The 21,578-nt window shown below is 41.3% G+C and overlaps 3 protein-coding genes across 7 annotated transcripts; 1 reads left to right on the top strand and 2 right to left on the bottom strand.

Moving 5' to 3' along the window:
• Nucleotides 1-1,319: 1,319 nt before the first annotated feature.
• Nucleotides 1,320-2,384, bottom strand: LOC117824579 (adenosine receptor A1-like). Its single transcript, XM_034700111.1, has one exon. The coding sequence runs from the start codon at nt 2,382-2,384 to the stop codon at nt 1,329-1,331; it is 1,056 nt and encodes a 351-aa protein (XP_034556002.1). The 3' UTR covers nt 1,320-1,328.
• Nucleotides 2,385-3,773: 1,389 nt separating this feature from the next.
• On the top strand, nt 3,774-17,255 carry lin9 (lin-9 DREAM MuvB core complex component). Of its 4 annotated transcripts, XM_034699966.1 has the most exons (16): nt 3,939-3,986; nt 4,466-4,530; nt 6,636-6,668; nt 7,044-7,135; nt 8,296-8,409; nt 10,304-10,434; nt 10,581-10,706; nt 11,679-11,836; nt 12,008-12,141; nt 12,324-12,452; nt 14,200-14,301; nt 14,388-14,468; nt 14,566-14,691; nt 14,793-14,975; nt 16,052-16,149; nt 16,265-17,255. In XM_034699966.1, the coding sequence occupies exons 4-16, from the start codon at nt 7,127-7,129 to the stop codon at nt 16,368-16,370; spliced, it is 1,497 nt and encodes a 498-aa protein (XP_034555857.1). In that variant the 5' UTR covers nt 3,939-3,986; nt 4,466-4,530; nt 6,636-6,668; nt 7,044-7,126; the 3' UTR covers nt 16,371-17,255. The 4 variants fall into 4 exon arrangements, with proteins under 4 accessions (XP_034555856.1, XP_034555859.1, XP_034555857.1 ...); XM_034699965.1 differs by lacking the exons at nt 3,939-3,986; nt 4,466-4,530 and adding an exon at nt 3,774-3,868; XM_034699968.1 differs by lacking the exon at nt 4,466-4,530 and having other exon boundaries at nt 3,887-3,986.
• mixl1 (Mix paired-like homeobox) lies at nt 17,256-19,237 on the bottom strand. Of its 2 annotated transcripts, XM_034699970.1 has the most exons (4): nt 18,939-19,237; nt 18,536-18,756; nt 18,285-18,411; nt 17,256-18,008 (listed from the first exon to the last, which is right to left on the bottom strand). In XM_034699970.1, the coding sequence occupies exons 1-4, from the start codon at nt 19,033-19,035 to the stop codon at nt 17,437-17,439; spliced, it is 1,017 nt and encodes a 338-aa protein (XP_034555861.1). In that variant the 5' UTR covers nt 19,036-19,237; the 3' UTR covers nt 17,256-17,436. The 2 variants fall into 2 exon arrangements, with proteins under 2 accessions (XP_034555861.1, XP_034555860.1); XM_034699969.1 differs by lacking the exon at nt 18,939-19,237 and having other exon boundaries at nt 18,536-18,923.
• Between the last annotated feature and the right edge of the window lie 2,341 nt (nt 19,238-21,578).

Genomic DNA, 21,578 nt, shown 5'->3' with positions numbered 1-21,578 from the left:
GATAAAGTGGTTCCACAAACTATGGTGTGTGGAACACGTTTCATTCTCAACTTACAACTGAAGTCTAGGCTTGGGATTTGAACCCAGAATCCTTTCATTGAAAGCAGCACTCCTAACAACCATGCCACAGGGCAGCCTGGCTGTGACTGTCTTTTTCGGCTTACCACTTCATTATGGTACTGAAATAGCACAGCTCAGTCTGCAGTTTGGGGGACACATTTCATTCCTACCCTACACAGAAAGTCCCCATTCGGGATTTGAACCCAGGACCATATCACTAGACGGTTGCAGTCCCATCCATCACACCACAGGCCTGCCTGGCAGTGCTTGCCTTTTTTTTAAGGTCTTTCCATTTAACCATTTCATTGGGATAGTTTAAAAAGAATAGCACAGACAGAATTAGAAAATCCGTTGATTTCAGCTTCACATGGAAAGCCACTGTCAAGGATTTGAACACTACACACTAAGGGGTGTAGGTCTTTTGATGGACTATTAAATCTTCCTGCTCTTTCCTCTCCCTGCACTTTTCCCTGCCTCATCCATCTCTGTCCCTGCCTCAACCTTGTACTCTCCCTGCCTCAACCTTGCTCTTTCCCTGTTCTGGACCTAAATCTATGACCATTTCTCTAAAAGACAGCAGTCCTATCCACCACACCACATTGTGTCTTTTTTGGCTTACCACTTCATTATGGTATTTCAATAACACAGTTCAGTCTGCAGTTTGGGGAACACATTTCATTCCCACCCCACACAGAAAGCTCCCATTCAGGATTTGAACCCAGGACCATATCACTAGAAGGTTTCAGCCTCATCCACCACAGGCCTGCATGGCAGTGCTTGCCTTTTTTAAGGTCTTTCCATTTAACCATTTCAATGGGATAGTTTAAAAGCATAGCTCAGACAGAATGAGAAAATCCGTCGATTTCAGCTTCACATGGAAAGCCACTGTCAAGGATTTGAACACTACACACTAAGGGGTGTAGGTCTTTTGATGGACTATTAAATCCTGCTCTTTCCTCTCCCTGCACTTTTCCCTGCCTCATCAATCTCGGTCCCTGCATCAGCCTTGTACTCTCCCTGCCTCAACCTTGCTCTTTCCCTGTACTGGACCTGAACCCAGAACCATTTGATTGAAAGGCAGCAGTCCAAAACGGAATACAGTGATACCCAGCTAAAGGGACAAGGAGGAACTGAAGAAGAGACTACCTGCAGTCAAAACTGAAGGGTGAGAGGATGAAGACGGGGTTTTTTTTATTTCAGGTGGTTAGATTTAAATTTGAGGTATTTGACTTTATATTGAGAGACCCTGCTCAGGTGTGATGAGCGTTTCAGACACTCACCCCATCCCTGTCCTCACTACTGGCCAGATTTGACATCTGTCTTTCTCTTACAATCCTGCAGCACAAGAAAATTGCCTTGAAGCTGTCCCTGAAAGCTGTCATGGTGTATGCATACAGGAAAGGGTTGACAGCAGAGTTGGCGTGAGACAGGATGATGGCGGTGAGCAGAAGCTTAAACGGCACAGGGCAGTGTGGGCAGAGCAGCAGGAAGCAGTTTATGATATGGAGAGGGATCCAGCAGACGGTGAAGAGAAAGAGAACCAGGAAAAGAGAAGTTGCTGTCTTCATCTCTCGACGCATCCTTGTTTGTCCTTCCACTCTGCTGCTCTGCTCAGATGCTATCCGCCTAACCTGCTGCTTCACCGTGGCGAAAATCTGTGCGTAGATAAGAAACATGATCACTAAAGGCGTCAGCACGCAAGCGAAAAAGTTGAAATAGACCATGTAAGTCATGTCCACCACCAGGACAAAGAAGCAGTAGCCTGAATCAGGCGGCGTCTTGTGCCAGCCCATCAGAGGAACAAGCCCAATAAGAAATGCCAGCAGCCAAGTGGCGAGGATCACCAGCATGGCGTTACGTTGGGTCATCAGTACCTGGTAGCGGAAGGGCATGAAGATAGCAATGTAACGCTCAACCGCCACTGCTAGAAGGCTGAAGATGGAGCTCTGTGTGAACATGATCAAAACACTCAGCATGAGCAGACACAGGTAGAAGCTGTGACGCGGTATACCAACGTCGGTCAAGATCGCACAGGGGATTGCGATGGCACCCACGCAAATGTCTGCAACCGCTAGAGACACCAAGAAGTAGTTGGTGACTGTGCGCAACTTGCGGTTGAGGCCCACCGCAGCACAGACCAACAGGTTTCCAAAGGCGGAGAGGAAGGCGATGACGAGCTCAGCCGTCATGTAGGCAATGTTAGGAGAGATAATCAAGTCAGTAGGTGGGGAGGAGGAGGAGTTCTGGAAAGAGGAAGATGCAGGGGATGAGGTCCTTGTTGGGTGGAGAGTTTGGAGGTTTATCAGTGCAGTGGTGTCCTCCATGATCGTCCTTGACATAGAAACAGGATTCACATTAGAAACCAAGCTGAGCTGTTTATTACTGCGATAAAATGTTAGAAAGCAAGAACATTTCCTCACCAATCTGCAACAGTGTGGGTTGTTCGAAAAGGTTTTCCTTAAGACATTAAGGACTCCATCTTCCCTCTTCTGACATCAGCCATCCTGATTCTTACCCCTGTCCTTGCATCGGAGATCACACTCACACTTCTGTTTGAACTAAACTGGACAACCGTGTTTTATAGAACTCCCCTTTTCCCTCTTGACGTCAGCTGTTGTCTGAAGAGAGATGTTTGTCTGATTCTTTTGTGTATAAATAAAAAAAACAGGAACTGCTGCTGGATGGGTCAACAACAGAAACATGCACTAATGTGTGTCTCACAGGGAGGATAATGAGTATGTCTTGTCAGGGGAGAGAGATTGATATCAACTTCGACACCTGGGACTGTGGAGACATGTACCTGCATGTGTGTCCATTAACTTATTACTCAGCCTAATAAATGAAGGTGTCACTCTAAGGATAGTTGTTCCAAATCTTGTCCAGTGTCCCTCTTGGCCTCATTTGGGGACTTTATTTAGATGTTTTTTCCCCTCTCATGTTTGAACCCATACTGAATTAGGAAGAAAACAACAACACTTTGAAATAGAAATACAGTATGTTTTAAACTCAGGTCAGCTCTTACAGAAAGCAAAAAGCTGATGAGATAGGTGGAGTGTCACAGAAACATAAAAAGACAGAAGATGATGAGAGGGAGAATCTGGAGGATATTTTTGTCCCACAGACAAACCTACCACTGAAACTTTTGGCTGTGGGTAAGCTGACAAAGAAGCAAGACGATCTAAAGGTGGCTGTAGAGGAGCTGGAAGGTAAGATTTCAGACATGGCCAATAAGGTCTCTCTCTACCAGAGCACAAACAGTGAGTGACCAATCACATATTTTACCTAAATGCAAAAAGAAAAAAAAATTGCACCTCTTACTACAGCACCCCCAACTTAAAGCCACTTCCCACGGCTCTGAATGTCAAATATATAGTCAGGTGGGGAGAAGAGGTATTTGGGTTTAGGATATTGCACATTATATGAAAAGTTTTCACAGTTCCTGGTATTGATAACTCAAATTAAATAGTAATCCCTCTTTCAAACAATGAATGCAATTTATAAATCAATTTTTAAAAATGAAGATGTTACTGAGGTTGTTTGAAAAAATGGAAGGATGCTGAGTTTTTCATAGGAAACATTATTAAGCATCCTCCATAATAGTTTGAACGTAATGTTATGTTTATAACGAGCAGATATAATTGTGTGTTAACATATTCAATACAAGTCAGTTTTTGCTAAATAATAGTCTTTTTATTTCTCAAATCGCCCTCCAGACAGCGTCCCGACCCAGAATGCATTTTGACAAGGTCTTTGAAAAAGCGGCGCGGCTAATTCAAGATGGCGGAGATGGACCAGCTGTTAGACGAGAGTGAGTAACAACAAAAAATTCAAGGAGTTTTCCCCTCTAAACACGCAGCCGACCCCTTTACAATCAGAATTAATAACCAGTGACACGCTTCTATCTTTTCCCCCGTGTAACCGGATCCGTGAGTTTGAGTCTGAGTTCATGGAGTGGGTTTTTAAACAGATACCGGTTCTGTTCAAGTGAGCTAACGCTTGTTAGCTCGAGAGGCTAACCATAGCTAATGTTAGAGTTGAGAGAGTTACTTTAGCCGACTGGGTAAACAAATAACGTTAGCTTAGCACTGAGCTAATGTCTGCTAACATTACACAGCGAGCAACAACAACAAAAGAGCTCAGTCTTGAAGAGCAGAGCACACAGATAACCCTGGTGTTAGCTTTATAAAAGACAGGGCGGAATTTATTCTTTCTGCTGTTTTTCAACGTTAACGTCCGTCAGCGCTGGTTAACGTTACATGGTGATACAAAGGGAAAGTAGTTATATTTATAGTAACAGATGTGATCCCAGTCGTTGTATATGTAGTTTATAATCATATCGTAACATAGTGATGATCATATCGTTGAATTGATCTGCTCAGGTGATGTTATGTTATGTGTTTGACAGCTCAGTTTGGGGGTTAAGGCCTAACTCACTGCGACAGCCAACTTCATTTAACCCACCAGGCTGCTGTCAGTGTAACACACTCACACACAGATCACACACAGATCACACACACATGACAGTATCTTATCTTTCTTTAGTTGAAGTTAACATATCATGTGATGTTGAAGCTCACAGCCACCTCTTTAATTTAGTGACTAGTACAATATCACAGTGATTCCACCCTCCTGTTATGCTGTGGGGCAAATTGACCCTTTAAAAGTCTATTTTAGGCAATATTTATGTGCACACTGAAAATAATAGCAACATTTCTCCACATTTAGCTCCAAAACCTCATAAAAATGTAGAGAGAATTTTTTAAAGTCACTTCTTTTAATCACATTTAGAGGATTATTTGTGATCTTCTTCACATTTAATTTTGTTGTGAAAAATATATTAAGTTTAAACATTTTTAAATCCAAATGCTAAATATGAATCTGAATGTTAAATCTAAATGTTAAATATTGCTCCTCAATCCTAAATATTTACCTGATATGCGGCAGTGTGAATTTGCATATCAGCTAAATATTTAGGATCACAGAGCAACATTTAACATTTAGATTTAACATTTAACATTTAGATTTAACTGATTTTTTTTAAGCCACTTTTTTTTATCACAATGAGAGGAATATTTGTGATCTTCTTCACATTTAATTTTTTTGTGAAAAATATATTAAGTTTAAACATTTTTAAATCCAAATGCTAAATATGAATCTAAATGTTAAAGCTAAATGTTAAATATTGCTCCTCAATCCCAAATATTTACCTCATATGCGGCAGTGTGAATTTGCATATCAGCTAAATATTTAGGATCACAGAGCAACATTTAACATTTAGATTTAACATTTAACATTTAGATTTAACTGATTTTTTTTAAGCCACTTTTTTTATCACAATGAGAGGAATATTTGTGATCTTCTGCACATTTGATTTTCTTGTGAAAAACATATTAGGTTAAAATTTTGCTAAATACAAATGCTAAATCTAAATATCCAATGCAAAATTTAAATGTTAAATATAAATGTAAATTTTAAATATAAATATAAATGTTGCTCTGCGATCCTGAATATTTAGCTGATATGCAAATTCACACTGCCGCATATCAGCTAAATATTTACGATCAAGGACAACATTTAACATTTAGATTTAGATTTAACATTTAGATTTAGCATTTGGATTTAACAATGATTTTAACTTAATATATTTTTCACAAGAAAATTTAATGTAAAGAAGATCCAAAATATTCCTCTAAATGTGATTTAAAAAAAGTGACTTTTAAAAATTCACTCTACATTGTTATGACGTTTTGGAGCTAAATGTGGAGAATTGTTGATGTTATTTTCAGTGTGCACAACTTTACAAACGGCGCCCCATATATATATATATATATATATATGCCCTATTTTTTGGGATTCTTATTACTTTTACTCCACTACATTCAGAAGACAATTATTGTACTTTTTACTCCACTACATTTCTATCAGTGCTCTAGTTACTCATTACTTTAGCTTTGAAGTCAGCTCATGAATTTCCTTCTCTTTTCTGAAATCTGATCCCTAAGACAGTAAAATGTGTTTGTGTAGTTCTGTTTGTCTCAGTGGTTTAGTCGTACCTGTATATCGTGTGTCTCCCCGGTTGAACGTGGAGCAAACACAGAGCATGTTTCACTCAGATCAGGCAGTTCATTTAGAGGTGGTAATGATGGCTATAAATCTCCACCTGAGCTCCAATGGTCATATCTTCAGCCCGTGTTAGAGGTTTTTAAAATGAAGAATGATACATATGGTTTAAAAAGTTCTCCCTGTTTCCCACTCTGCCCAAACATACAGAAATGCACTGTCCAACCTGAGAAAGCGTGTTGAGCTACGTAACATTTGTTTTATTCCAGATGAACATTTCAAACTAAGTTGTCTGTGCTTGGAGAAACCTAGTGTCTGTTTTTATTCCATGGTATAGTTTTTTTTTAGTTTTAATAATCTGACAGAGCAACTTTCACTTGTATTGGAGTAATATTTGACCAGGAGTATCTATCCTTTGACTTAAGTAATGAAACCGTGCACTTGGTCCACCACTGGTTTTAAATGCCGGATGTGTTGCTGTTGATTGATGTAGACCATTTTGTCCTCTTCCTCAGGCTCCTCGGCAGAGGCACTTGTCAGTCTAAAAGGTATGTGGGTAGTATTTTTAGCTGTCCATGTTTCTGTACATTTGTTCCTGGCACTGTTTCTAATTACGTCTGGAATTACTGGAAACTGCAGCCAATTTATGACTTGCAAACACTTTGGCAGCAAAGACGATCATGTTTCCAATCTTGATATTGTCTGCATGTCTTTTTTGAAAGTGTTAAGAAATCCTAGTCCCCAATTGGATTGGAGATGCATGACACGCTAAGATAATGTTACAGCTCTAGACAACACTATATCTTAAGTTTTTGATGTTATGAGGCTGCTAAAATTCAGTCTACATCTCTTGAAAGTGATGAATATCTTTGATTTGATAATAAAAGTAATCAAATAATCTAAATAACTTCTTTGTTTTTCAGAGGGGAGTTTGTCCAACACTATAAATGAAAAGAACAACTTCCCAAGAGCTCACAACACCAGGGGACGGCACTCCTCCCTAACAATGGACACGGTAAGAGACGCCCCAACAAAGCTCTGCTCCGGGAGTATTATGACTATTCAGCTTTATGTCATTAAATTGATATTCAGTGGATACACACTGTTCAGTTTAATGCAATTCTCAGTTTATAGAGTGGAATCATGTTTCTTTTTCTACTGCACTTTGCTGAAGGTGCAAAAAATCAAAAACCTTTATGGTAATAATAAACTTAGAGCACTTTTTCAAACATGAATATATTACACATGAATAAGTATTAATTAAGTATTCATAAAAAAGTGCAGAATTACAATATCTTCTTTTAGGTAGAGAATAATGTAATTACATTGTTTTTAACTCAGTTGATATTGATTGTATGTATGATGATCTTATCAGCTGCTGTTCATTATTCTTTTAGCATCTATTCCAGCTAAGTAGTTCATTTGATTTTTTTTTTTGCATGTCACTTTAATACATAGACAGTATTAAATATGGACGTAGTATCGTGACATCACCCATCTGCTTCTGAAGCGCTGTTTTAAGGCCAGTTGGCGGCGGCAGCCCGAGTGATTGTGACATAAAGAGGCGGGCTTTGAGCCTCCTAGCCAACAGCTACAGTGTTCCCGCCTGTCAATCAAGTCAGCTGTGCCTCTCATTGGAAGACTCGTAATCTAAATATCTTCTAAATTGCTGCGTTAGAAAAAACTCATCCCCCGTACAGTGTGAGCAGATCGAGAAATGAGCTATCCAGACTACACTCGTCTTTTGTACCAGGCTGTAAACATGTTTATTTCTGCTGTAAAGATCGTCTTGTCTACGTGACTTCCGGTACTTCCGGAGCCAGCCTCAAGCGGATTCTCAATGAACTGCAGTTTTTAGCACTTCCGCATTGGGCTCATATTTTTAGACCGGAGGTTGCCGCTTTTTTCAATATGGAAATACAGATTGGAAATTATTATTTCATTCCATTCCTCTGAGAAAATGAAGAAATATGCTTCTTAGTTGTATCTGAAGTGTTAAATATGGAGCAGACATCATGAATGTTAGTGTGGAAACATAATGAACTGATATCAGCCTTCTGTTTCACTTACAGAAGGTAACTTGCCTGTTTAGTGAACAGATACAAACAGATACACAACAAAATGTTGACCTGGTCTGAAAAGGTTTTGACTCCTGAACTTATTTGTCTTCATCAGCCCACACGGAGCTCAAAGAGGAGCCGTTTGTTTCGGGAAGAGGATGATTCCCCTCAACAGCGTGTCCCCTCCAGGTCCCCTCGGAGGAGCCAGAGGGTCAGCACCACACCTCAGGTAACGACTGAACATTCAGATTGGAAAAGTGTTTGTAATCATCTTGGAGTGGACTGTAGATGTCGCACTTTGCACTCATTGCTTTACAGAAGGGATCGTCCAATATGGGTTTTTCAGGGCTGATAAGAATACCAATAATTGTAGTTCATGAGACCAATAACTGATAATTGACGTGTTTACAGTAAAAATGTGTAAAAATATGTTAAGATTTAGAATATGGAATACAGTACACAGTTGTGTGACATCTAGCCAATCAGATTGAGATGTGAGCAGGTTATTAGGTGGGACAGAGTGGTGGGCGAAACACACCCAGAAGGAGTGACACACCAGTAACAAAGCCGAAGTAGCATCCTTTGTATTCAAATTATTTTATCGGCCATCGTTAAAAACAAACCGCAGTACTGATAATCGACCAAATGCTAAATATTGAGTCTCAAAAATCAGCTAAGGCAGATAATCACTCCACCTCTACTTTACAATAATACATGGCTTCCACCAGATCTGTGTCCGGTCTGTCTCCAGTCCGCTGCGGTCCGGCTCCATGCTGTCTCGTCCATCAACACCCACCGGTTGCATTTTTGGAACGCAGCACGGAGCAGGACCGCCGGACAGCTCGAGTGATGTGACCGAGGTTTTCCCACGGCAATCACTGAATCAAATATTCTCCTCCTCCTCTCCTCGTCCATGTTGTCTTTATTAGCCTCTGAAAACCTCTGACCTGTTGACTCCAGGCCTGCCTCCGCTCGAAATGACATTTTATTGTCATAGTTAAGTTAAAAACGATCTAACAATAAGTTGAATGTTTTATTCTGAAAATTAACCAGGTTTTTATTTTGTTTTGGTGCCTGACTTCCTGTCCCGCTCCATCTGCTCTGTGCTGAATTGATGCGACCTAGTCATAGACTGTATAAAATATGGATGCAGTATCCCTGACGTCACCCATCTGTTCCTGAGTGCTGTTTTGAGGCCAATCGAAGACGGCAGCCATATTGGAAATGCAGAACTCAACCAGGCAGAGTGTGACGTAGTGTGAGCCTCCTAGCCAACAGCTATGTGTTCCCGACCAGGAGTCAAGTCAGTCATGTCCTTATTTGGGCAAAAACTCGAAATCTAAATGTCTTCTGAACCGTCGCGTTAGAAAAAAATTCACCCCCCGTACAGTGTGTGCCATTAGAGAGATTAGCTACGTAGGGCCAAGCCGTTTTTGAACCAGGCTGTAAACATGTTTATTAATGCTGCAAGATTGTCTTTTTCCCATTCATGTCTATGTGGTTTCCGGTGTTTCTGCAGCCAGCCTCAAGCGGATTCTCGATGTATTGCAGTTTGTAACACTTCCGCATGGGCTTCCTCGTTTGAGACCGGAGGTTGCCGCTTGGTCCGAGTCCAGCATCTGGCAAAAATAGCAGCCGGAACGCAACGGAGCGGATCCAGTGGGGGTTAACAGATTGACGAGAATATAAACCTATCAGATCCGGTGCCGTGATGGATCGTAGCAGACCTGGTGGAATTTGGCCTTTAGAGTGCATAACAACAATGATGCAGTGAGGTTGTCAGACCCTGAAGACCTCTTCCAAGTAATTCTTGGGAGTGGTTTGCTTGCAGCATCGATGGTAACTTCTCAAAGAGTCATAAATGCATCCAGTGCGTCTGTTAAGAGACTGCTGGGTTGATAGATGAAAGTAGGTTAGCATGGAGGAAAACTCCACTCCGTACAAATGCTTCTCCTTTATTTAACAGGAGAAAGTAAATATAATAGGACCTACCTGCTTAACCACACATATTTAGCCAGCTAGCTTTATTTGGGGGGAATTACATTTTTACATTTGCCTTTTTCTTTGAGAATAAATTAGATATTGCCATATGTATAAATGAATTATTTTGTTTTTCCTGACAGAAATTTTCCAATGTGGTAACACCTGATAAGAAGGCCTCCCAGAAGATCGGGCTGAGATTAAGAAACCTCCTTAAACTACCCAAAGCTCACAAATGGTGCATCTATGAATGGTTCTATTCCAACATTGACAGGTAAAGTCTCACTTTCACCTTTCATAACAATACATTTAGATTACAGAGAAGATGGGACAAGGAATCTTTTGAAAGGAGAGTTTTGATGATATGTATAACACACACAATGTCATGTTCTAACTGTATTGTCCATTCTTCTTTTTCAGACCTCTTTTTGAGGGTGACAATGAATTCTGCCTGTGTCTCAAGGAGTCTTTCCCCAACCTGAAAACAAGAAAGTTGACACGGGTTGAGTGGGGAACGATAAGAAGACTGATGGGGAAACCCAGACGGTGAGACCGTGTTTCCAAACTCTCTCTTTCGCTCTGCACAACATTTTGATGAGTCATGTTTTTCTTTAATTTCTGACATGTTTAAGACTTCACAGAAATGTTCTTGCAGCACTGAAACTCTCTTAAGGCCAAATTCCACCAGGTCGGTCTCCGGTCCGTCTCCGATCCGTCACGGCACCAGATCTGATAGGTTTCTATTCTAGTCAATGTGTTGCGTCTCTGATCCGTCAGGTCGGAACGCAACCGATCCGATACGCCAGACTTCTATTTTTGCCGGATGCTGGAGCACGATGCATCAATTCAGCACAGAGCAGATTGAGCGGGACAGGAAGTCAGGCACCAAAACAAAATAAAAACCTGGTTAATTTTCAGAGCAAAACACTCTGTGTTATCGTTAGATCGTTTTTAACTTAACTTTGACAACAAAATGTCATTTCGAGCGGAGGCAGGCCTGGAGTCAACAGGTCAGAGGTTTTCAGAGGCTGATAAAGACAACATGGACGAGGAGAGGAGGAGGAGAATCCTTGATTCAGTGGTTTCTGTGGGAAAACCTTGGTCACCTGACTCCAGCTGTCCGGCGGTCCTGCTCCGTGCTGCGTTCCGAAAACGCAACCGGTGGGTGTTGATGGACGAGAGAGCATGGAGCCGGACCACAGCGGATCGGAGACAGACCAGACAGATCTGATGGAAGTCCTGTGTTACAGATTGTGACTCCACAACAGCACTAGAACAAAGTTCTGCCATCATCTGCCTTTGTACTTACAGATTACACCACATACACACACACACACACACTCAGACATGCACATACACACAGCAATGTTCCACCCTGCCATCTCCAATGCTATGCAGCCTCAAAGGTGGAACGACTTCATCTCACTATAACGCCTCCATGCGTTACACATTGCAGACAAGGCGTTCATTTTCCGCCTTGCAATAGCAGTATGTAAGAGCCTTTGTTGTCTCATACAGATGTTCCTCTGCATTCTTTGACGAGGAGCGGACAGCGCTGAGACAGAAGAGGCAGAAAATGCGCCTGCTGCAGCAAAGGAAATTGTCTGACGTGTCAAACTGCAAAGACCTTCCAGAAGAAATCCCCCTGCCGCTCATCATAGGAACCAAAGTCACTGGTAAGATGACATAAATGCACACACCGCTGTTATGCTACTACAGCACTATTTTTATCTTCTTCTACTTCAAGTAATCAGAAGTAAGACATGCTGGAGTCAGACTCAGGATTTCCTTCTCAGATCAGTGTAGTATTAAAAGTACAGATTCTGATTGTTGTCTTTTTGTTCCAGCTCGACTCCGAGGCGTCCATGATGGTTTATTCACAGGGCAGATTGATGCAGTGGACACCAGCGCTGCCACCTATCGTGTCACCTTTGACCGCAGTGGCCTGGGAACACACACTGTGCCTGACTACGAAGTCCTGGTAAGACTTGCCTCAGGCCTCCCTGAGAAACATCCTCTACTATATCTACATCATTCACCATACCACCTGAACTGTAATGCAGAGTCTAAATATTGTGAAACTGGAATATATCATAGATGTATAATATCTGTAGTGGAGCAGTTTGTTAACACATGTCCTGTTGATGATTGTTCCCTCTCCAGAGCAATGAGCCCAATGAGACCATGCCCATTACAGCCTTTGCCCAGAAGCATCGGGCGTCTCGCTACCTACAGAACCTCACGACCCCGCCCAGAGGGCCTTACCCGTCCGCTACCACTCCTGTCCTCATGGTATTGTAGATGTATATAACGTTTTGTTTTTTTTTTAAAAGAGAGAGATCTAGTATTGGTTTACATCTGCTCTGCTTTGGAAATTTAGCTCCTGTGACAGCTTCTTTGGGAGGCAGCTGCTAACTCTGACAGGGTGCTATTGAACATTTTAGCAGGCGCAGCTTGTAGATGTCACTTGTTAGAGTGTATTAAGATATTTATTCAGTGGTGTTGCTGGATTAAATGTGTAAGGCCGAACGGATGCTTCCTTGGTCAGTGTACCTTCCGTTCATTCTATTTCCAATTCTGAAACACAAAAGAATAGACATCTTTCTTTTTTCAGTATATGTAGCTTTTAAAACAGATTTTAAAACAAACAAACAAAAGCCGTTTTCCATTAAAATATAGCAATACAATTTGATTTTGTGTTGTTTTCCTATTTTGAATTTTGATATTACCTGTTAAACATGAATAATCCAATCTATGTTCATCCAAAATGCAAAAATGTGAGGATATCTGTATGATTACAAGGTGAAGTTGGGTAAAGTTGACCTTCTCGGATCAATAACTTGCTAACGAAAGGTGGTGTAAACACAAAATATACCTCTTTCCCATCAGTGTAAGACAGAAAACGAGCTACAACGTAATCAACATAGGCCGTCTCTCGCGCTGGGCAATAAATAACACTGGTCTCTATGCGCTGCGGGTGGTGAGGCGAGTGGGCAGGGACCGTGTACAAAGTGCACTGCCGGAAACATACGCTGCTTAAAAACAATCAATGACATCACTCCTAAACAGTGCAGTGTCCTGGAAATCACTGCTAACCTTAATCATGTCCTTCTGATTATACTTCAACACTTGGTTTGAGGAAACACAGTTTTTCAGAACTTTAAGGAATTTTTATTGCCAATAATATTCAATAACTTCCCTGTTATACAGTGTAGTGTCCTGAATGTCTCTGCAAACCTTAATCTTGTCCCTCTGATTAAGGATGAACATAGTTTGGATTCTTTGTGTTTATCAGGGAATATGAAAATCCATAACAGGAAAACAATACAAAGTACAATTTTATTGCTATATTTTAATGGAAAAAGGTGTGTGTTTGTTTTAACATCCATTCATCCATTATCTTGACCGCTTATCCTGTTAGAGGTCACGGGGGGCTGGAGCCTATCCCAGCTAGCTTCGGGCAGAAGGCAGGGTACACCCTTGTCAGGTCGCAAACCTATCACAGGGCTAACACAGAGAAACAGACAACCATTCACACACACACTCACACCTACGGGCAATTTAGAGTGACCAATTAACCTGGTGAGCGTGTTTTTGGACTGTGGGAGGAAGCCGGAGTACCCGGAGAGAACCCACGCATGCACGGGGAGAACATGCAAACTCCACACAGAAAGGCACCTGACCGGCCGGGGATTCGAACCAGGAACCTTCTAGCTGTGAGGCAACAGCGCCACCCACTGCACCACCGTGCAGCCCTTGTTTTAACATCTGCTACATATATTGAAAAATGAAAAATGCCTGTTCCTTTGTTTTCTGATTTGCATTTCAGAATTGGAAATAGAATGAACTAAAGGTACACGGACCTTCCTTAATATTCACTCTTTGCTGTGAATCAGTTTGAGCTTCTTCATCAAAATGAATAAATAGAAACTGATAAATGAATTTATTTTTATACACTGGTAATAATACTGCAACTACAACATTACAGATGTATATTCTTCCTCTTGTGAAGATGACTCACTTAATGTTTTTAAAACAGGACAATGACCCTCTCATAAACCAATCACCATGGAGGAACAAACTGCCCGGAGCTGAGGGAGACACTCTGGGAGGATTTCCTGTCAAGTTCCTTGTCCAAGTGGTAAAACTACTTCCTGTCAAAAAAATGTGTCATACGAAACTTTGTCACACTTTGTTCTAACAGGTTTTTATTTTGTCCATGAGCAGACACGGCTGTCCAAGATCCTCATGATCAAAAAAGAGCACATCAAGCACTTGAAAGAAATGAACACAGAGGCTGAGAAACTGGTACAGTCATTAAAACCAAGAGTCATGCATGTTTCTTGCTTCTACTATTCCAACATTAACCCCTAACTTCAAACTGTGATTTCTATTCTGTGTTCAGAAGTCGTACTCGATGCCTATTGACCTAGACTTTCAGAAACGCTATGCCACCACGGTGCTTGAGCTCGAACAGCTCAATAAAGATCTCAACAAGGTGCTTCATGAAGTTCAGCAGTTCTGCTGTGAGGTAAGTCCACATGTAGACTTAGTGACATAATCACTCTTTATGTGTGATAATTCTTGCCTGACATTTGAATCATACGAAACCCTCTTTGTGTTTTCTTCCAGCTTGCTCCCGATCAGGGCATGGTTCCAGCCGACCATCCCACAGAGCTGCGGCGGCGCTGTGAAGACGAGGCCCAGCAGATGGTGCAGCTGAGCAGCTCACTGAAGGAGGGACAGCAGACGGTGACAAACCCCAGCCTCACGCACCTCATCTCCCGCCTCACTGCACTGCTGCTACAGATCAAGGTAGAGGAGATGGAGATATGTGGGTGTACGCACCATAGTGTGACAACTATAGCAGAGAGGTCGGCAAAGTCGTTAGCCCCACCACAACATCAACACTATGGGTTGGAATTGAAAACCAGATCTGACTTGGAACCAGAATGAAGATGTTGTGTGATGGTGGTGATGCATGTTTCAAACTAAGACAGACAGGATGAGGTAGGAGTAGCAGGCCCAGCTGAGAGAGAGTGAGAGCTCAGAGAGGCAGGCTTTTTATATCTTCTGAAGGCCCCGCCCAGCCGGGCAGGTAACTCAGACTACCCCTCCCAGCTCCACCCACATGCCCTCTCCAGATACCTGCCAGCCTAAGGAAACACATGGAGACTGAAACGCAAAAAGACATGCAGGCAAAGCGGGAGGGGTCTTCACACAATTGACAAATTTCATCGGAATTGTACACCTCAAATGTTATCGATTCATCTTAATGATTAATTTCCCAGTTCCCAACGTCACGTCACGCCACAGTACGTCGCATTATGTCACACACTCTGCGACGCAGAACTCCTAGGTGCAAATCCCTCAAATATGCTGAAGCATTTGTCGACTCGGCCTTGAGGCTTGGGTTCGCGTCGGGCCGAAGTGGTGAAAGGTTCCATGTGAACATGTTCGCGTTGGGGAGGCAAACCCCCGCCTACCTTTCCCCTTTCAGAGTCGGGACGCTTTCCCTCAGGCTCGAGGGGCCACGACCAGACTCACACGGCCAAGAATGAGGTCAACCTATTGTTCAGTATGTTCAAGTTGAATATGTTCATGTTCAGTCTTGTGCAGACATAATTTTGGGAAAAATAAAATGGTTCCTTTTGGTGCGGAAGACTGTGTAGAACCACTTTTCTTCCCCTCAAAAAAATACTCAGGAATCGTTAGGAGAATTAATAATGAATTGGATTGATAGGCAGAATAGACAATGGCATTGACATTGATAAAATTGTATCAATTCCCACCTCTAAACAACACTCTAATGAGTCTGTTGTGATCTTTAAGAACTTAATTCGACTCTGTGGTAACCTGTTAATCACTCACTTTCTCCTGATTTGTTTCAGTGTCTGGCAGATGGAGGAGACCTTAATTCATTTGAGTTTAAATCTCTGACAGACTCTCTGAATGACATCAAGGCATCAATCGACCCCTCCAACCTCAGGTGAACACACCGTTTTCTGTCCTCCTTGTTTCACCACAGCAACTTCTATTCCAGTGTCACCTATGACTCCTTTTGTAACACATTTGACACTTCTGTCTTCTCGCTTTTTTTCTAGTTGCTTCCAGAATAATGTGGAGATCCACGTTGCACACATCCAGAGCGGCCTTAGTCAGCTCGGCAACCTGCATGCATTCGCAGCCAACAACACCAACGCAGTCTGAGCACCTGCATCATCCACACACACACACACAGACACACACAGGTGCATGCACACACAGAAATGTGAGGTGTTCTTGAGATGGTGCTTTCACCAGAACTGCAAACAAAAGCTCATGTGGATGTTGAGGACTACTGCAGATTCTACCGGAGCTTTGTGCTGACTGGAGGTTGCAGAAGTATTTTACCCACCCGTTTTATTGTACGAAAATGTTTGTGCACCCAATCAAACACAAACCCTGAAAGAGTCTTTAAATATTGCCACAAATCCACATTTTCAAACCCCTCCAGGTTATTTAATGGTTTCACGTGCCAAACATTTATTCTTACAGTTTTTATAGTCCATATTTATTTATTTTTGAGTAGGTGTGTATGGTTCTGAAACAATATTTTCCTACCTGTAAAGTGTACCCCTGTAAGTGTATTGTTCTGTTGCTCCACTGACAGTAAGCACAGGGAGGCTAAAGAATGTTTTATAAAAATTGTGTATTGTAGATAATTGTACAATATCTCTGATTATTAGGACTATCGTCAACATTTCTGCTGTGTATTCAGAAATGGCTTTTGTAATTTTGTGTGCACTGAAAAGAGATTTTGGTATTTTTATAAAGGCAAACTGGTTTTGATGCCTTTTACTCCCTGAGAATATTCAAGCTTTTCCATATTTGGCATGGCTGTTGCTGCAAACTCTCCCCCACATCACACACACACACACACACACACACACACACACTAAGCCTGCATCATTCTTCACGTTCAACCCAGCAGTTTTTTTGTTCAGAGAGAATCTCCTTTTTCAGTTTTGTAAAGTTGTATATGAGAGAGCCTCAGGGCGATTGTATATAAATGTTTCTGTCTTTTTATATTAAACATAATATTGCAAAGCAGGATTTGGTCTTCTACCTCTTAGTCTTTATTTACAGATTAAACCAATCAGGGTTTCTCTTTTGTTTTTACAACATTTTTTACACTTTTATTACTATTTTACAATAAATACAATTAAATGACTTTACACAAACAGCTACCTCTCACAGCACATGTATCTGTTTTTATATCACCTCTCGTGAGTCCTCACATAAAGCCTCCAAAACCAGCCATGGCCTCGTTCTCCCAGTCAGAGTCTGAGTCAGTGAAGTCCTGCGCCTCGGTGCCGTTAATCGGGGAGAAGTGATCGAACCTGTCCCCTCCGCTCCTCACACATGGATACCGAATTTGACATCCGTTCTCCTTTGGTGACGACCTGCTGAAGTTATTCTGGGTGGGAATAGGAGGGATGACAACTTTCATCTCCGGTCCGATGGTCTTGTTTGGAGGGAAATTGTCATAATCCACCAGAACCTTGGGACCCTGGTTGCTAGTTATGTTGGTGTGTTGACTTTGATTGTCTTTGGGATAGAGGTGCACGTTACAGCATGGCACGTTCACACTCAGCTCGTGTTGTTGCATCTGCTCAGGCTTCACTCTGGTTCCCTCTTTATCGAAGATGCAAGACAGGGGTGTGTGCTCGTAGCTGCTGGTGGTAGGTTTAGTAGGTACACTGGTTCTGTGATTATCTTCTGTGTTTTGGTGCATTGTGGGTCTGAAACTACCCTCCAGCCCAAACCCACCTCTCCTGTGTGCCTCTGCTGCATGGTTGTCAAAAACTGGAAAAGGGAAGCAGAAAAGAAAGATAGGTTTTATTGTGTTTTTCCATTATTGATACACTTGCAATTAACATTTTTTGGCCAGTGATATTGCTTTTCTTTAAGCAGTTGATTATTTGATGACCTGCTTTTAAAAGTGCTCTAAAGATTTTAACTTAAAATCAAGAGTTAAATTGCATAAAAAGGGACATTTTGGTAGCATAATGCCATTTTTTGTCAACTAGATTGGAAGAACTAGTGCATAAAATGTTAAAATTACACAAGTGATTCTCTTACCTTTCTCTTGGCCCATCCTGGTCTGGATTTGACTGAAGGGTCCTGCTGCAGGCGTGCTAGCCACCTTCATGGAAACTGATGAGCCAACTTGTCTGCGAGATTTTGCCCTTCTGTTCTGAAACCACACCTAATTTTTGTAGGAAAACAGATAAATACAATTTAGTAAAATGATAAAATAGAGCTTTTACTGATGATGATAAGTCATGCACATGTTAAGCCTCAGGCATCAAAAGGTGGAATGAAGTAGTTACCTGAATTCTGGACTCCGGCAGCCCGGTCAGAGCCTCCAGCCTCTCTCGCAGGTAGATGTCAGGATATTTGGTGTCAGAGTAAACCTTCTCCAGCACCTCTATCTGCTGCTGGGTGAAGTTGGTCCTCTTCCTCCTGTGGGTCAGGATCGCCACGCATTTATCAGCCCTCGGTACTGAGTTCACAGGGCTGAAGAAGTTTGTAACATCTGACGCTGTATAGTCTGGAAAGAAAACGCACAAAGATAAGATATCCTGGAGTCTTAGTGCTGGATTTGTGCGTAAATTACGCACAGAACCAGTTGCGATTGGTTTGTTTGCGTAAGACAAGTTATGTAGGTCTCTACACATTCTGGTAAAAAACATAAGGCAGGAAGTTAAACGTGGTAAAGCAGTTGTTTCGGACCTGAGTTCCCCATGTTGCTCATCTGCAAAGCTCCATCGTGATACATCTGGAAAGGATTCAGCTCCGCGACGCGCATATTCCCATGAACAGAAGACATGATCCTCACTGGTGTATCTCCACAGAATGACTGAGTTTGAGACCCGTGCCCCTTGCTGGGGTTAAATCCCCTCGCGATCAAAGGTGTAAGCAGTCTGTACGTGTGAATGGGGCGACCATCAGAGCCGGCTGGCACTGCAGCAGCCGTGCATCTACTTCAGACGTCTGCAGGCCGCGCGAGGTGTGAAGGCCTCACACCTGGGACGCTGAAGCGGCCGCAGGTCTCTTTAAAGGGGTTTTAATGGAATCTGCATGCTCAATACACATCCGCAGTGAAAACATTTATCCGCTTTGGAATGGATGAAGCAATAATGGACGTGCAGCCTTCAAAGAGGGACAGTCGGAAGCTGCCATTTCCTCAGAGCGTCGTTGGGGCTGCAGCTTGTTGACAATGAATCCATATTTTCTGCTATATTTCATCATCTATATTTAATTTGATACTACAATAAGTTTGGGTTATTATTAACAAAATATTGGTACCACTAATTCTTTAAATATATATATATATAGCCTATATAACTTATAGGATCATCATGTTTTGTCTGTTCATTGTAAGCATTCGTCTATTAAATAAGATTATTTTCATATATTCCAATGACTTATGATGAGAGTCAGGAGGCAGCACTTCACACTATGTTGTCAGTTCCATATATGCCTCATATGCATAGGTAATCAAGTGTGTATGATATATAGTGTGCATAGTATATCATATTATATAAGTTTTGCAGAAAACACACTGAATAAATCAATTTGTTCTAACCAATTGCTACCTTGTATCAAAAGTATTTAAGTATTGTATTGTCTGTGCTTGCAGCTACATAACACAGTTTTTACATTTAAGCAATAGTAACTATTTTCCAGGTTTGGTTAAGACTGTTTCAAATATTTTACTCAGCTTCAGGTCTTTAGACGTCAGCTCCACGGATGTGTGTAGGAAATTTTCCTTCCTGAGACATTTAGTGACAACAAAGTCAATCTGAATACACAACCTTGAGTTCAAACATGCTATGGAGTGGGCACTTCTTACTTCAATGAGCCACCCTCATTTGACTCAGAGGGGGATCAAGTCAAGAGGTCAGTGAAAACACAGACAGACTAATTTGTTCACACATATTTGAACAAGTTTTGTAATGTCATTTTTTTTTAAACTTACACTTGCAGTTATAGGATGAAATTTATGACAGTATTAAATCACTTTGGGTGTGGAGTAAGGGTGGTGTTGCAATATAAAATGATTGCAAGATTTTCCATTCATGCTTTTCATTGGTTACAGCTGTAACTGGGTTTGGAGAGCAGCAATGAGATGCAGATTTTGTTTTTGCCAGCTTGAGTTAGATTCCATATTTCTTGTCCACTATGACAACTTGAAAATGGAGCTAAAGAATTGCCAAAGGTTTTCCCTTCTTACTTGAGCTCTATTGAAAAATGTCTTGACACCCAATGTGTCATTTCGTATTCCCTTCAGCACCTATGGATCTGTGTACTATGACACACAACATCTTTCAGGTATGATTTGTTTGGTGTTCACAGTTCACAGCTTGTTGTGTCTGATGGCTCTAATTGTCTGTGTGCATGGAGCTGATTGCTGTGCTAAGGCTGTTGAAGGGTCTGATCTTTTGTAAAGGACAGAGACAGATGTTCTAAAAAATAAAATGATACAACAAAGGCCATGAATATTTGTTTGTGGCAATAAAGCACTCCCCAAAATGCTAATTTTCATATATATGAGAATGAAATGATTCTCTCTTTTGGGGATTTATGCTGATATTTTGAGCTTAACAGACTTCACTTCCAAACTTCAATCATCAAAAACACAACTGGCCATTTCCAGTTGGCAGTTGACTTTGTGGAAACACACAAAAGCATCTTCACACCTTTATAGCCTGACCACAGTTTAACCTAACCACTATACATTTGACCTGCAGACAGACAGGTAAATTATCATCACAAGTTTGCAGGTACATGTTAAAATGTCAGCTGTCTAAATGGGTCTTTGTTATAAGTCCAGTCTTTGTGTATTTGAAGGAATTTTTTTTAGAGTTGAAATACGCTGATCTTTTGAGAGAGCTCAAGGGTAAAGAAGCATTAATGTTAACACAAGCAGAGGCTCATTGTGAGTGGTATAAGAAGACATGGCAGTACAGGAACTCAGTTTTATTCAAGAGCAGTTCAATTTTAAGTTCTTACATTCACAAGTCATTGTTTTATAATTACATTAAATCTCTCTAATATTGATATCTTGCTCAAATCGTTGTTATGATTTATTTATTTTATAAGAAAGTAACAAAATGTATCTACGTGCAGCAATTCAAAAACCTTCCAGAAATAAAAATGTATTCACTCTGGTTTGTGTTTTTATACATTTAAATACACCTTACATTTTTTCCTTCATCTTTTCCTTCAACCCAATTCCAAAAAGTGGGACGCTGTGTATAATGTTGAAAAAACAGACTTTGAAGGTTTGCAAGACATTTAAATCCATCTGCTCCTTTGTTTCAGAAACTCCAGCTTCTTAATATCTATAACATCAATATCTCTCAAATG

Source organism: Notolabrus celidotus, chromosome 13 (genome assembly GCF_009762535.1).
Source record: "Notolabrus celidotus isolate fNotCel1 chromosome 13, fNotCel1.pri, whole genome shotgun sequence".
Lineage (NCBI taxonomy): Eukaryota > Metazoa > Chordata > Actinopteri > Labriformes > Labridae > Notolabrus > Notolabrus celidotus.
Note: the sequence above shows the minus strand (reverse complement) of the source record. Positions and strands in the feature narration are given on the sequence as shown.

Coding starts and splice junctions, on each gene's coding strand:
- LOC117824579 (XM_034700111.1), bottom strand. CDS start 2,384: ATGGAGGACACCACTGCACTGATAAACCTCCAAACTCTCCACCCAACA.
- lin9 (XM_034699964.1), top strand. CDS start 4,443: ATGTTATGTTATGTGTTTGACAGCTCAGTTTGGGGGTTAAGGCCTAAC. Junction 4,531..6,635: donor ATTTAACCCACCAGGCTGCT/GTCAGTGTAACA, acceptor CCTCTTCCTCAG/GCTCCTCGGCAGAGGCACTT. Junction 16,150..16,264: donor ATCGACCCCTCCAACCTCAG/GTGAACACACCG, acceptor CTTTTTTTCTAG/TTGCTTCCAGAATAATGTGG.
- mixl1 (XM_034699969.1), bottom strand. CDS start 18,898: ATGTTTTTTACCAGAATGTGTAGAGACCTACATAACTTGTCTTACGCA. Junction 18,412..18,535: donor TGCCGGAGTCCAGAATTCAG/GTAACTACTTCA, acceptor TACAAAAATTAG/GTGTGGTTTCAGAACAGAAG. Junction 18,009..18,284: donor CAGGATGGGCCAAGAGAAAG/GTAAGAGAATCA, acceptor TCCCTTTTCCAG/TTTTTGACAACCATGCAGCA.